The 16,291-nt window shown below is 35.9% G+C and overlaps 3 protein-coding genes across 4 annotated transcripts; 1 reads left to right on the top strand and 2 right to left on the bottom strand.

Annotated features, from left to right (window-relative positions):
- The first annotated feature begins 1,908 nt into the window (after nucleotides 1-1,908).
- On the top strand, nucleotides 1,909-2,947 carry LOC125608873 (B3 domain-containing protein REM10-like). Its single transcript, XM_048779434.1, has 3 exons — nucleotides 1,909-2,033; nucleotides 2,114-2,476; nucleotides 2,629-2,947. Exons 1-3 carry the CDS (start codon nucleotides 1,971-1,973, stop codon nucleotides 2,884-2,886), a joined length of 684 nt encoding a protein of 227 aa, XP_048635391.1. The 5' UTR covers nucleotides 1,909-1,970; the 3' UTR covers nucleotides 2,887-2,947.
- A 444-nt stretch (nucleotides 2,948-3,391) lies between these two features.
- On the bottom strand, nucleotides 3,392-3,848 carry LOC106413213 (uncharacterized protein At4g04775-like). The gene is made up of 2 exons (XM_048779114.1): nucleotides 3,681-3,848; nucleotides 3,392-3,610 (listed from the first exon to the last, which is right to left on the bottom strand). Exons 1-2 carry the CDS (start codon nucleotides 3,846-3,848, stop codon nucleotides 3,392-3,394), a joined length of 387 nt encoding a protein of 128 aa, XP_048635071.1.
- A 9,537-nt stretch (nucleotides 3,849-13,385) lies between these two features.
- On the bottom strand, nucleotides 13,386-14,871 carry BNAA05G20540D. Of its 2 annotated transcripts, XM_013869108.3 has the most exons (3): nucleotides 14,794-14,871; nucleotides 14,651-14,719; nucleotides 13,386-13,833 (listed from the first exon to the last, which is right to left on the bottom strand). In XM_013869108.3, exons 2-3 carry the CDS (start codon nucleotides 14,692-14,694, stop codon nucleotides 13,545-13,547), a joined length of 333 nt encoding a protein of 110 aa, XP_013724562.2. In that variant the 5' UTR covers nucleotides 14,695-14,719; nucleotides 14,794-14,871; the 3' UTR covers nucleotides 13,386-13,544. The 2 variants fall into 2 exon arrangements, with proteins under 2 accessions (XP_013724562.2, XP_013724561.2); XM_013869107.3 differs by having other exon boundaries at nucleotides 14,651-14,865.
- Between the last annotated feature and the right edge of the window lie 1,420 nt (nucleotides 14,872-16,291).

Genomic DNA, 16,291 nt, shown 5'->3' with positions numbered 1-16,291 from the left:
GAGCATCGTCCAGGTCGATGAAGGCGTTAGCAGAGATGCGTAGGGTATACCATTATTTCGATGTGTTATCCTTTCCCTGGGGTCTCATTATGCCATCTCAGTTGTTGAAAACTTGCTACGCTGAGAACAATCCAAGCACAATTTATGTAAAGGGTGTACAGTTTTTCTACTCATACGATGAGCAAGATTATGGCCTTTCTCTCCTCAAGCGTGCAGCAGATGCAGGATATGAGCGTGCAGTGTATACACACGCTATGACTCAAGCAATCTTTTACGGTGATGCGCAGTATTTTCGGAGAATTCCAAGAGCAACTGTTGACAGGGTCGGGAAACTTGTTCGAGATGCGAAATGGGGATGGGGTTTGTGGCATACTGACGAGTTCCGTCAAATTAAGGCCATGTTCACTTCTACTTATGTTCCGTCCTTCTACCTTTGCCAATGTGCAAATGTTGTGGACCGACAATGTCTCTGCCTATGGCACATTGATGTGACTAAGGACGACAACATGTGTGAGCGCTGTTTCTGGATCAAAGAGATTTCCTTGTTCTTTCGTGATTTTGAACCGATAAGCCTGTTTAGGGACACAAGTAAGTGGTGAAGATGTCTCTGCATCAGAATCTTATCTTTTTTATGTTTTTTGCTATGCCATTATGTATGTCGAACAAAAAAATTATATATTCTGTTTTTATGGCTGACTTATTTTCTTATGGCTGAGTTATTTTCATCTTATGGCTGACTTATTTTCATCTTATGGCTGAGTTATTTTCATCTTATGGCTGACTTATTTTCATCTTATGGCTGAGTTATTTTCATCTTATGGCTGAGTTTTGATTGTTTTTTGATTGTTAGAAATATGACTGTTTTTTGATTGTTCACCTAAACGTTAAGACTGATATTATTACATGTTACGGCTGAGTTGTTGTTTCGGAAGAAATTAACAACGGCTGAGTTAAATCCGAGTTACATAAACATAGACTGACTTATGAGTACAGAATCTGAGTAAACAAAGAAGTAGTAGTAGCAACTAATACATTTAAGACTTCATCCTAAGACATTCAATAATTTTTATGATCTCAGTTATGTCTTTCTTCATATCATCTAATTCTGCTTTTATAGCGGCCAAATCCTGCTCTATCGTCGCGAGTTTGTTTGCCACAACTACAAACTCTTCATCATGTGCTTCATCAAGCCATTTGAAAACATGGTTTTGACCCGAATTTGCTCCACATCGATAAAATCTTCTACCCGGATTCTTTATTGTACCTGACGTTAACACAATGGTAGCAGCTCCACAGTCGCACGTCCTTGGAATTCCACGCTGTAGATCCATCTAATTTATACATCATAGCACACAAAAATAATGCAAAATCGAACAAGGCCAAAATACAAAAAATAATTCAAAATCGATTTTGGACGAAAGAGACTTACTTTAGGTTTTAGAAGTCGACTCTGGTTTTTCCTTTATCTTTTACTTGTAAATATTGGAAATATAATAGGGAAATCATATTAAATATAAAGATCACGCGTGTCCAAATAAAATAAACATATAATGACCTCGATATCGTAAATTACTCGGACATGCGTGTCAGGACATAACTCGACACTGAGTTAAATTATGTATGACTCTTTTGGCCAACTTTTATTTTTCGACATCATTAAATATTAACAATTTTACGACTGAGGTTTAGTTTTCGGTATTATTAATTATTAACAATGTTACGGCTGAGTTTTATTCTTCGGCATTATTAATTATTAACAATGTTACGGCTGAGTTATATTTTCCGGCATTATTTACTTTACACAAGGAAAAAAAAAAGAAATCATTTTCGTCCCAACGCGAAAAAAAAAGAAAAGCTCTCGACGACAGGCGATTTCGATACGAAGGTAAAACCGAAGCCTCTCTTTTGCAGATTTGTGGATTCAGCTTAGGTTCGATGATGTTTTCTTCCCATTCTTTTCTTGTTTGCAGATGCCTAATTCGCACAAACCTCATTTCTTGAAGCCTCTGCTTCCCGATTTCCACAGTGGCGTGGTAGACACACACTCTCTATTTCTCATGTGTATATGTTCCTATTTTAGAGTTTGCTTAACTTTGGCTTTTCTGACCTGCAGACAATACCACTTGGCTTCTTCTCACAGCACATAGAAGGGAAGACAAACCGGAAAACATGGAAACTAAGATCGGACGCTACAGATCAAACTTGGGAAGTGATACAAGAAGGCAGGAGACTCACCGGAGGTTGGAAAGATTTCACCACAGCACATGACCTTCAAATCGGTGACATTGTCATCTTCAAACACGAAGGAGATATGGTGTTTCATGTCACACCATTTGGTCCTAGCTGTTGTGAGATTCAGTATACACATCCTCACATCATCAAGGAAGAAGCCGATGCGGATGATGCTCCTTCTTTCTCATTTGACTATTGTTTTCAGGCTGAGGTCACTGCTTCGAATCTAAAAGAAGACAAACTTGTGAGTCGATTTTCAGTTATAGACCATATTTAGTTAGTTATTAACATATGGTTTGATCTGTTCAGTGTCTTTACGTTCTGTGTTTGCAGTATTTAGTTAGTTATTAACATATGGTTTGATCTGTTCTGTGTCTTTACGTTCTGTGTTTGCAGTATCTTCCTGAGGGAGCTACGACTTGTACTGCTTTGAACAAACAATGCCAAGAGATAATACTTGTCAACAAAGAGGGAAATTCATGGACTGTGAGTTTGCGATTTAGCGAAGCAGACGGCATGTATTACATCAGAAGAGGCTGGAGAAAGTTCTGTCGTGCTAACAGATGCGCCATAGGAGACTTATTTGTGTTCAATGTGGTTGGAGATGGGAAAACTACTCCACTAATGTGTGTATGTCCGGAAAGGGAAGAGTGATTTTGAACCTAAACTTATGTATGTCGAACCAGAAATTTATGTATGTCTCTTTTTATGGCTGACTAATATTCATATTATGGTGGGTTATTGTTTGATTATGACTTAATTAACGTAACGACTGACTTCCACTGAACGTTATAGCTGAGTTATTAAAACGTTATGACTGACGAATACTCATATTATGGCTGGGTTATTGTTTGATATGACTTAATTAACGTAACGGCTGAATTGCAGTGAACGTTATAACTGAGTTATTAAAACATTATGACTGACGAATACTCATATTATGGCTGGGTTATTGTTTGATAGTGACTTAATTAACGTAACGGCTGAATTGCAGTGAACGTTATAACTGAGTTATTAAAACGTTATGACTGACGAATACTCGTATTATGGCTGGGTTATTGTTTGATTATGAATTAATTAACGTACTGGCTGAGTTGCATTGAACGTAATAGCTGAGTTACTAAAAACATTGCGTCTAAATTATGATTACAACACATGACTACGCAAAGAAATAGTGCCAAAATATGGCCATACCAAACCCACAAACCACCACTGGAAACATCAAACACTTCATCTTTTCCGCTTTACCGAGTTCTTTCTCCAACCGACCAACGTCTACTCTCAGATCTGATATGCCTTTGGTCATGTCACTCATCACCGATTTCATATCTTCTACCTCTTCCACCAAGCACTCGTCCGCCCATTTGAATAAATGTCTCTGATTTCACCAACATGCCCAGCTCTTAGTATCACATTGACAGTATAATGAATAAAATTAAAAATCAAACCTTAATATATCCTTTGCGACAGCAATAGTACAGTCTTCCTGGATTAGCCCGTGATGCAGATGTACATAATTCAGCGGGTTCACCACACCAACACTGTTTCGGCGTTCCTCTTTCCACATGCCGGCGGTGAAAGTAAGTGTTACCAGACACAGATGATGAAGAAGACATTTTCTTTGAATGAAAGAGAAATTGGTGTGAAAGACAAAGTTAAAACAATAGTGGTAGTAATATAAAATCATTTTTTTTTAAATTCAAATAAAGAGGAATAATTTAAATTAATAAACTATTAAATGCCTCGATATTAGGTTTGAGCCGTATTTTTCCACACACGTGATGCACTTTAATTATGACGAATACTCAATCAAATCAAGAAATACGAAAGGTTCTTTATTATTTTATCAAACACTTAAGTTGAATTCGTATTACGGCTGTGTTAGCGTCTATATTTTGGCTGAGTTAACGTAGACGTATTGACTGAGTTACATTAAAAATAACAATACCTCGATTATGTAAATAATCCGATACATGCGTGCCAGCCGTATAATAATGAGTCTCGATATTCTCAATGCAATGCAAACGAAATTTCTCATGCACATAATAATAAGAGAATAAAGGTCTCTAATAATAGTAGTCTCGATAATGTAATGACGGCCATAATAATGAGTCTCGATATTCTCAATGACGATGGAATTTCTCGCACGTATAATAATAAGAGAATAAAGGACTCTAATACTGGTCTCGATTAAGTAATGGCGGCCATAATAATACATGGAAAATAGCGTTAACTATGGCTTTGTATTTTTACAATATAAGGCTGAGTTATTAGTATCTTAATTCGTATTACGGCTGAGTTACTTAACTGAAACACTGACGTTTGACGCAAACAATTCCGGCTGAGTTAAACAACTTTATAAAACCTTAACGGCTGAGTTAAACAACTTTATAGAAACTAAACGGCTGAGTTAAACAACTTAATAGAAACTTAATGGCTGAGTTAAACAACTTTATAGAAACTTAACGGCTGAGTTAAACAACTTTACAAAAACTTGACGGCTGAATACAAACAAAAACAACAAATCAATTTCTAAAACCAAAATTATCAGGACCAAATTCTTCAAACATGTGGACAAGATCACGCCAAACTCTAGTTAGCATCCACGCAGGCTTCTCACCCCCATGTGCCCACCTCCTCTTCAAGAGGCGCATCTGACAACGAAACACCGTTCTGGCCACCAGATTAAAATTTGTCCAAACTTGAAAATTATATCTTCGTGCCCACGTGCGTTTGCGCTACAACAAAAAACCAATTTCCAAATGTAAGTGCTGTTATTATGTCTAATATCAAAAACAATTCAAAGATGTTGTCCTTACAGCGAGTTGAAGAAACCAGCGTTCCTTAAAATGATCGGGAATGGCGCGCCATGTCGGCCAATCATGAACCCATCCTTCTGCTAAAATCGACGGGATGGCCAGGGAGAGATCGCTTAGAAATTTAAACCAGATTACGCTGTCAAGCAAGACACCCGGGCCAGGGTATAGAACGGGAAGGTTTTCACGATTTTCAGAGTTTAGTATCTCATTGACTCTGTTCTCTAACCTTTCTGAATAACCAGGAACAATCATAACTTTGTAAGGCGATATAGAGATATTGTTTAGGTTTTCTAGTGAGATAAGGCGAGAAGGTGCAAGAGAAGGGGGCTATATATAGGGGAAGTATAGAACATTAAAGGTCGCGAGATAAAATATCTAAAATTTTCGCGCCATATGTAAATATTAACTTACACTAACAGGCTGAGTTATTAAGACCTTTACGGCTGATTTGTTGTTTGCCGTTTAGGGTATAGGGTTTAGTTATTTAGGGTTTGGGTTCCGAATAAGATTGTTTAGGGTTATGATTTATGATGTACGAACCACAAGATATGATAAATATCACAAATTCATAATAAATAACACAATAACAGTTTACGTGTTTTGAATCATGCTCACACCTCATATCACTGCCTAGAGTTTTAGGTACTCGTAAGAGACAACATATACCTCAAGATTATAATCGATTCCAAACTCGTATAGTCAACAAAGATCATGCTCACACATTGAGTTATTATTAATTATTTTGATAATTGGACTTTATATATAACATTCGAATGAAAAATTATTAATTATTTTGATTCTAGGGTATGTTTGAGGTATGACTGAGTTATCAATGAGTACTGGCTGAGTATTACTAATCGATACGACTGAGTTATTACAGCAGTTATCCAAAGTCAAATAGTTAACATAACAACAAACACAGGTTCACAAACAAACACAGTTTCATTATGAAAACAAATTGTTCATTCCAACATTTCCTCCTTCCTCGAGGATATCTGCTGCCATCTTCACCCGTAACCCTTGAATATTACTATCGTTTATGCCATCAAAAGTTACACCAAGCGCTAGACACTCCACAAACTTCAACGAATAAACCCCACAATCACCTGACATGTTGTTTTGTGGAATGTATCTTTTGCTCCTCCGTCTGAATGCGAACCTCTTCCTAGAATGCTTTCGGAGATCGGCAGGAATAAGCTCATTCAACATCCAGGGAAGCATCTCCAGTAGAGGTCTAAAAGCATTTAGCATTTTTTGCTCACTTTCGGGTGTTGACTCTCCATAGATTGGATCGTAGCAATCTATCTTCTCCTTGATCAGATCCACGTGAAACGCCACCCAGTGATTACCGCCGGTTTGAAGACATCCGTACACGTGATCCACATCTGCATACCACTTCAAGTTTGTTGTAAATTCTTCGGGGAATCTCCCGTTTACCAACGCTTCATAACCACAGTCTTTGAACTTGAACGAAGCAGGTTTCATCCTGAACTGCCTGTAATCGAGGGAAGCCCAAGAACTTAACAACCAAGGGTCTATGAAACCAATCCGCTTGGACCAGAATGGAGTGGGATCTCGCATGGACCTTTGTATGAGGACGTTCATATACGCAGCGATATGCTAGACAAAGAAAAATAATAAGTCAGCCGTAATATAATGAATTAAATATATAAGTCAGCCTTTATAGAATATATAAGTCAGCCTTAATAAAGACTTACATTATCAAACACCCATCCATATTCTTTGTCAGGCCACGGTCTTTCATGCATGAGTATGCTGTAGAAGTCACTCTCATGATCAGCTGAGGGTTCTTCTGGTTTATCTTTAGGTGCTGGTGGTTTGGGTGGAATTGCCTTAATGTGTTGCTTCAGTTTTTCCAGTCGCGCCGGATCAACAGGTGCGCAAGGGTCGTATATTACTGATGAAGGCGTAATGTTCTTCCTCATGCAAGTCGTCTGTCCATTGTCTCCAATGTACGGAAAATCTGGTGCTGAATCAAGGTTCGTCAATGAAAACCCTTGTGGAGATAACTTAACTGATTTCTCCCGAAGTTCCTTTATCACGGAAGATCTAATCAATTCAGCTGGCTCGACATCAGACTCCGCCGCCAATGCGTTATCTTCCGCAAGAACTTCGTCGTTGGTCACAACACATTCCTCAGACCGCTGTAACTCAGCCTCTTCTTCTTTCTTCTTCTTCGGTAACTCAGCCTCTTTTTCCTTCTTTTTTTTCGGTAACTCAGCCTCGTCTTCCTTCTTTTTCTTCTGTAACCCAGCCTCTTGTTTCTTTTGTAACTCAGCCGCTTTTCTCTTCTGTTTCTTCTCCTCGTTCTCTTTTTTCTTAGCCTCTTGCTTCTCCTTCCTCTTCAACGCAGCCTCTGCCCGCTGTGCTTTTTTCTTATCCTCGATAGCCTCATCCTTTACAGTAACAGTACGCTTGGCCTTGCCCCGTAAGCCGCGTCCATAGGCTGGAACGTTGGCATCCTTACCATCCTTAGCATCCTTAGTAATCTTTGCAGGAGAAACACTGATGAAATCAATTTCATTAAAATCATCACCCAAAATCCTTCTCACCACTGTATCCTTCTCAAGCTCCGAATTCTTCTTTGCAGGGGTCTCAGCTAACGCTGGACTTTTGACTGACTTCTGCTGTTTCTGCTGCGCCGGCACCGGACTTTTGACAGCCTTCTCCTTCCGCTGCGGCGGCACCGGACTTTTGACAGCCTTCTCTTTCTGCTGCGGCGGCTCTGGACTTTTGACAGGCTTTTTCTGCTGCCGCGGTTCTGTCACTGGAGTTTTTACAGACTTCTCCTCCTGGGCCTGCGGTTCTACCACTGGACTTTTGTCCGACTTTTCCGGTGGCGACCTCCTACGAGGTGATGATGTCACCGATAAAGATTTTTCTACGCCGGCGGAGGAGAGTTTAGCATCGTTGTCGGGAATTTTCCTTTCCCCCAAAACTTTCAGACTCTGCTGCACTACAGCTTTCACCACGTTATCTAGGGTCTTCTCGTCCATCACTGGCCGGTTCCGGTCAAAATCGTAAGCGTCAAATTTTGCTGAAATATTCTGCAGAGCACTCACAAGATTCGTCAGAGTCGCTTTGTCCAATACAGCTTCCTCCTCGCTAGAACCCTTTCTCGTTTCAGCAGCTTCTTTCTTCTGCTTCTTTGTTGATGGCTCAGCTTCTGATGAAACTCCCTTCGTTTTCTTCTTCTTCTTCTCATTCCCCTTCCCCTGCTCATCCCTCTGTACTTCCCAGAAACCTTTCACGTATCTACCTGCGTGTATGTCTTCTACCAACCTAACGAGTTGTGGGTCGTCAGGTTCATCCGACCATACAGGAAACATCTCTTCAATTGACTCCTTCATAACCATTCTCCTCAAACGGACCTGCAACACCAGTTTATCATAAACTCAGCCATCAAATAACACAAAACCAAGCCATCAAATAAATTAATTCGGTCACAATATAAAATAAACTCAGCCATCAAATAGACTAATTCGGCAACAATATAAAATAAACTCAACCATTAAGTAGCTGTTAACTCAGTCGTATAAGTAGCAGTTAAACATTACCTCGCCATGATCTTTGATTTCGTCAGACAAGACAGTATCAAAACTTGAACGTGTACGCCTTCCACCCCATCGCAAAAGAGGAACGTCTTCATTGTTGACCACTCTCCCAAACTTCTCACCGAAACAGACGATGGACTCATACGCCCAAACCAATAAAACGTCCTTCATGCCGCTTACTGTGTATGACTTTCCATCTGGAGACAGTGTTTTCAGAGAGTCAACAAGAACTTCGTATGCAGTCCGACCCCATGGATACGACCTCATGGCTTCATCGTCGAATACCCTTATTGCACTTTGAAAGGGTATCCTTGAATTGTGATGCAAACAGTACAGTCCCATGGCTTGAAGAAATAACATCCCCAACCACTTACGCTTTTCAAAACTCCAACCAGGACAGAACTCTAATGCTGCCTTCAGCTCATCATACTTGGGTCCCATCCCAAGCGGCACCTTCAACTCCTCCCAAAACTCTTTGTATTGATCAGGTTCAAAACTTTCTGTTGGCAATGGACCTGTGTTTAACCCAGTGATCTCACCAAACTCGAGCAAGCTAAACCTGATAACATCATCAACCACAACAGACCATATCTCCTTTTTATGCACTCGCAGCTGTCTACATAGCAGATAGTGTACGGTCCTACCAGACCAAATGCTTTCGCGTGAAAGTAGCCTAGCAACTACTCCAATGGGAGAGTTCACCAGTTCTTCCCACACATCGAGTCCTATTGTTTCTTTAATGTGGGGGAAATGTCCTGCACGGAAATTATGATTGATATCTTTACCTTCTAGGTTAGAAGGGTAAAGTCTTGGAGGGTAATCACGTGGTTCGACTTGACTAACATCCATCTGATCATATAACACAACAATAAATCAGCCACAACATAAAAATAACACAGCCATATCATAATATTAAAATATATTAGGTCATATATATAACTCAGCCATAACATAATAATTACTCAGTTATAACATAACCATAACTCAGCCATAACATAATAATTACTCAGTTATAACATAACCATAACTCAGCCACAACAAAAAGCCCTAATTCAGACACAACAAAAGCCTAGACAATCACATATCTCAGCCGCAACATAACCCTAACTCAGACACAACAAAATCCTCGACAAACCCATAGCACAGTCAACATAACCCTAACTCAGTCGCAACAAAAACCTCGACACACCCATATCACAGCCTCAATATATAACTGACCCACAAACTCAACCAAAATACAATATATAACGTCGCGACATCTTACCGGAAAAGATGAACTCGTTGATGAGAATGCGGTGAAGGCGATTTCGTACAGACGACGGTTTCTAAAAACTCCGACGAGACAGAGTTCAACGACAGAGAGTTATAGAGAGTTCAACGACAGAGAGTTAGAGAGAGTTCGAAGAAGTAAAGAACAATGTCGACGAGGGTTTCGAAGGGTGAGACGATTTCGGTTTGCGGTTCCTTCTTCGACACAACACAGTTCTTCGTGTTCTTTTCTTTTTTTTTTTGACAAAACCGTATGTATGATAGTGATAGTGATAGAGACGGTTTGGTTTCAGAAAATAACTGATGTGATGTGGATTTTTAATAACTGATGTGGCTTTGATCTTTAAAATTAGTTTCAGAAAATAAAACATAACAAAAGCCCCTTATTGTAAATTACTAGGAAAGAGAAAACATTCTAGTAATAAAACAAAGATGTACAACATTCTAGTAATAAACCATAAAATGTGTAACATTCTAGTAATTTTCTTTTAAATTTATAATAATATTATCATTTCGGAAAAAACTTATTAATCGATACACATGAGAAGGAAAAAAAGCGAAGAAGATTGGTTCTAGTCTTGGATCCTATACCAATTATAGGCAAACCCAACACTTTTCTGTAAAGACAACAGAAAATCGAGGAAATAAAACACATTACTATATATAGAATAATAATATATAAAGAAATAGAAACAAAAAAATGGAAGAGCATGCATGTGAAAGAACGTGGGAAGGTTTTAGAGCATATGATCTGAGACATGGATGTGTAAGAAGCTTTGCCTCACTGTCACTAAACCACTCTGTTTTTGACTGCTTTTACTCTCAGCTCTTATTTGTCTTTTTACCCTTTGCACACCAACTCTTTGGATTCTATTCCTTTTTAAGTTTAACCAACAAATTATATTCGTTAAAACTAGATGAGTATTTTGTTTTACTTACTGATGTGAACTAACAATATATCTCTGAGCAAATTAGTCTGTTATCACTTTAGTGTTGGTAATTTAAGAATATAACTGATCACTTGTCCAAGAAGTTGAAGATCACATTAATAGCTGAAGTGGTTTCGATCTTAGTTTAGGAATATAACTCACTTTAACTGTGATAGGAAATCTTTATCATTAATTAAGTGTTCACCATTTTTTTTGGTCACCATTAAGTGTTCACCATAAAACATGTTTAAAAAAATAAAATAAAAGTAGTTCATGTTTTGGTAATGATGTTTATTTAATTGGTCGTTTTCACAGTTCACTATAATAATTCCACAATACATAAGGTTACTTAGGCCACCATCAGTGACAGTCTCTCGTTAAGTCTCTTGTGCTTAAAATAATTAAAAGAAGTTAAAAAGGGAGAGACAGTGGCAAATGCTCAGAATCGTCTCTGCGGGAAGAGATTGTAAAGCAAAGTTTGAGGTACTCTTTATGTATGTGTGCTCTTTTAATTGGTCTAACCCTCTTTTATATTTAAAAATAACTAAAAATTTAAAATAAATGTCTAAAGATACTCTCTTAAAGGTACCGACTAATGCTTGTGCTCTTATTTAGAACTTAGAAATATATATGATCAACTGACAACTAATCATGAGCTTCTGCTTCATTTTTGTATTCAATTTCAAAGAAGAAAACGTTTGAGATGAAGTTAACACTCGAGATATGAAAAAATGGACACCCTAAACTTGTGAAGCACTTTAAGACTAAAATGTACTTGTACTAGCTTTAACCACACGCTAAACTGAACAAAATGTCGGCAAAGATTGGGAAGTGATTGTACATAGAAAAACATTTTAAACGAAACGGGTGGGTTTCAGTCATTCATTGATGTGTATACTGCCATTCTGAAGAGTTGACAGTTATGTTGCAGAATTTATTTCCCTGAAGACTTGTAATATTACCCATCTTTAAGGGCAACCCAGTTCGTTGAATAATCCTTCTTTACAACTCTTCGTTTTTGGGTTGCACTTAGGAGAGTACCCACTGGCCGGCACCACCTATCAAACTTATATTTTGATTATACTTTTAAACCAAGTAGCATTGTTACCCTACAACAAAAGATCGTTCATAATAAGCCGAACTAGTATGGCCACTGCATTTATTGTAAGATGCAGCATTTTAGTCGTATGTTAACAATATGATTCCTTCATAAATCCCATACAAATGATTTACTGTATATACTTTCAATCTTTTACTATTAATCTATCATGACGTCACTTAAGAGAAGTTAGGTCATAGCACCTTCAACAGGGAGTTATGTTGGGGTCCTAAGAGTATATATATACTTTTAGGACCTCAACTCTAGAACGCTCTAATATTTTTGTTTTTGACCGTTTACCTCGCATGGAAGAGAAATGGCCTTGGGATTGTGGGAGTGGGTGTACAAGAAGCTATTCATTCTGTTCCTGAAAGTAAGATCTTCTAGAGCTTTCACGTTTATTAAGAATATAATAAATATTTATAATTTAATCTATAATTTACTTTTTAATACACTTTCCAATAACCATCTATCAATAAAATTTAATCAATTCAAATATTCATAGTTAATGTTTCTCAAAAATATACAAAAAATACCTTAAAAATATAGAAAATCTATTTTTGTGGAACAAGAATAAACTCTAGAAAATCTTACTTTTGAGAACGGAGGAAGTAATATACAAGAGGAAATAAAATCGAGTTACAGTAGACCTTCTATAAATTAATACTCGATAAATTAATAATTTCTATAATTAATAAATTTTACCGGTCCCAATTTGGATAAATTTAAAATTTGACACAAATCGATAAAATAATAAGATAATATTTTTTTAGAAAATTCTATGTAAATATATGGTCTCATTAAATAATAAATTAATAATTTTTATGTATACATATTTAATATAAGTAATGACCTATTATTATATGGTTTGTTTTATATTCACAATGGAATTATCTTTATATTTTTTAACACTCAATACATTTTTGATGAGATTTAATAATATTCTACCTAAAAACACATTTAATTTCTATGCAATATATATTATATACATAGATTAATAAAATTTCAAAGTTCAAACATTATTAATTTATAGAGGTTCTACTGTGTTCACTTTTCTGATTAAATAGGAAATATCAAAAGTTGAAAATAACAAACGAAAGTATAAATAGCCATGGGCGGATGATAACCGTTCCCAAGCTATGACTGTTCACTATCGAATTGTCATATTTCATTAACTGTTTTATGCATTCAAAGCATTTGAACTATCATCATATATTCATATAGTATCTTCAATTTAATCAAATAATATGAGGTAAAAATTTTTATTGGAGAATGATTCAAAAATTATTATGTAACAAAACTCATGAAAACGGACTACAGGTAGTGTTCAAACCAAAACTACGCAGTAGGGCGAATTCCATGAATCTCAAGCCAAGGATCAAAGCAAACTTAGTGGTAAATATGGCTTGTTTACACGTTTCGCAATTCGCTAGACTCTCCAAAACAAAAGATACATTCTCTCTTAATGGTCGCTGCATAAACCAACCATGCATCATACGAAATTATCATTATCAAACGTTGCGTACACACCATTCATCATCAGGAATGATATTATTTTGCTATAGTTACATAGTATAGTCCCATTATAATTTCTTACATTACTCGATCGTTATAGCATTTTTCAGTTAGGAAAGTGATGGTCAGGGTCAGGTTTGTCCACACCGTCAATGTTCCTAAGCCAAAACGTCATGTCGAAGGAAGCAGCACCGTCAGGGACACCGTCCATCACCGACTCATGTCCTGGCGGAAAGAATATTCCGGTACGTGGGTGTGGGATCCACTCCTCTTCGCCGCCACGGTTGATCTCCACTCTATGATAGGAAATGTCTTCAGAGTAGTCGACTACCATAGGATGTGGTTTTGCAGCTTTGCTGCTTATCCCTGCTCGTCCTTGAACTTGCTCCCAACTCCTAAATCAGTAGCATAAAACTATTTAGTTACTTCTCTCCTTTTTTCACTAATGACCTCAAAGTTGTCTATATTAATTTTACGTATTGATCACACATTTTAATTACTACCTAGTACCTACGTAGCTTTTTCTCGAACACCCACCCTAGCTACTACCTATATACTCCCTCCGTTCTCGAAATTTTTTTTTATAGAATATTCACGCATATTAAGAATATAAAATATTTACAATTAAATTTATTGTTTATTTCACTATACATTTTCCAATAACTATCAACCAATAGTATTTAATCAATTCAAATATTTTTAATTAATGTTTTTAAAAGTATACAATTTATCAATATTAACTACTAAAAGTACCTTAAAATTCTAGAAAATCTATTATTTTGAAACAAAAAATAACTCTAAAAAATCCTACTTTTAGAAACAAATGAAGTATAAAAGCTAGATTTTGAAAAGTGTTTGTTAAAAGTTTAGTTTCGAACAGCTGGAATCGGATACAGATTCAGGTTTGGTTTTAATATCGGGTTTCGAGTGTTTAGTCCATGTCTACTGTTGGCCATTATAACTTTATTAATTTCAAAAAAAAAAAGTTTTGTTTCTAATTGTTTTTTGTAAAATTGATGACGATGGAATATAATTTATTTATTTTAAGAAAGTTTAAAACACAAAATAAGAAAAAAATATAGTTTACTGATTAAGCAATTAATAAGATGATTTATTTAGGGGTTGTTTTCAGCGTTTATGATGTATCTCGTGGCTAATAGCATTTAATATGTGAAAATAAAAGAAGAATGATGAGAAAGTTGTGGTGTTGACCTTAAGAACAGCTCTGGTGCTTTGGTGATCACAGTTCTTCCCATCAACAGTGTGTGTGAACCCACGAACCTACTCAAATAAATACTCAAATTAGCTTTTTCTTATGAAATTTCGTTATGTATATATGGAATTAATCTATTTACCCTATATAAATATGTATATTAGTACAAGTTTATTGCTTTCAATATATGACTTGAGATCTGAAATATCTTTGGTCTCTTCTATAGTTCATATATATACACACTAGAAACTGCACGGATAGAGAATCTGAAAGTGGGGAATCAAGAAAGGATAAATAACTTGTAATTAGTTCAAAAGAATTTTTTTTAAAAATTAGTTCAGAAGAATTGACGTGTCGATAAACTACCATCGATCGAGTGTGGTAGATAGGAGATTTGGGTTTTAGATTCCAGAATATGCATGGTAATTAGCTGTAGATTATGGATGTATCATGTATGTGTATGTAAATCTCAGTATCTTGTAGTTTAAATCGCGTATCGGGTTCGATATGTCTTTAATATATGTTCGTCGATCTATATCTGTGGTATTTGTGAGTAGTTTAATCGATTTACTATACAATTTTTCTAGTGATAAAATATTAAGGTGATAAAAGAAGCTAGAGAACTTAACCCAAAAGGTCTTCAAGAATATCGAAGTACAAAAGTGTTATTGTGTTATTACAATAAATAATTTAATGTCGATTAATGAGTACCGTTGGTTATAAAGAAGTTCCGAATTTAATGATCGGATTATGATGTCGGATGGTGATACTTTTTAGATGTAATGCTTTTATATACTCCCTCCGTTTTTTAATATAAGTCGTTTTAGAGAAATGTTTTTGTTCCAAATTATATGTCGTTTTCGGTTTTCTATGTAAAATTTATTAATAATTAATATTGTATGACCAATGGTAATATATCTTCTATTTTTCTATTGGTTGAATTGTGGTTAGGTAAATAATTAATGATATTTTTGTTTAGAAAATATAATAAATTAATGGTTTTCTTAATCAACGTGCATAGCTGTAAAACGACTTATATAAAAAAACGGAGAGAGTATAATGGAAACTTGATACTAATACAAAAGACCTCGCTAAGAGATTAAATTGCCCTTAAATAATTAACACAATGAATTCAGGTATTTAAAGTTTTGTTTCAATACGTGTGTACTTTTGTAACTTAAAATGTTTTTTTTTGCTAAAATATTTTCTATAATTAATTTAAAATGTTGTTTCATTATAAGTTGTTTTGTTTTCTTTACTTAATTTCCAAAACTTCACCATGCAATCTTCTTTCAAATTTTACAAACCAACATGCATGTATTTTATAAAAAAGATATAAACTACTTCATTTGGTTGTAACCTTTTTAAACAGAAAACTTAGCATATATTCCATTATGCACATTGCATAGCTTCATAAGGAAAATGCTAAATCCAATGGAAGAGATTGTTTTTGGTTTTAAAAGATGAGACTGTTTTTGAGAGACAACAGTTCAACTAATCTTTTCTTTTGTCAAGTTTTAGTAAAATGTTGTCGATTTTCTTACTTGACGTAATTGGTTGTTATAGTTTATGATTCCTAATAAAGATACGATTTGTGGGATTGGGAAATTTATCTGATAAAAATAGAATACGAAAAGACC

This window comes from Brassica napus, chromosome A5 (assembly GCF_020379485.1).
Source record: "Brassica napus cultivar Da-Ae chromosome A5, Da-Ae, whole genome shotgun sequence".
NCBI lineage: Eukaryota > Viridiplantae > Streptophyta > Magnoliopsida > Brassicales > Brassicaceae > Brassica > Brassica napus.
The sequence above is the reverse complement of the archived record's forward strand: the minus strand, read 5'-3'. Positions and strand labels throughout refer to the sequence as shown.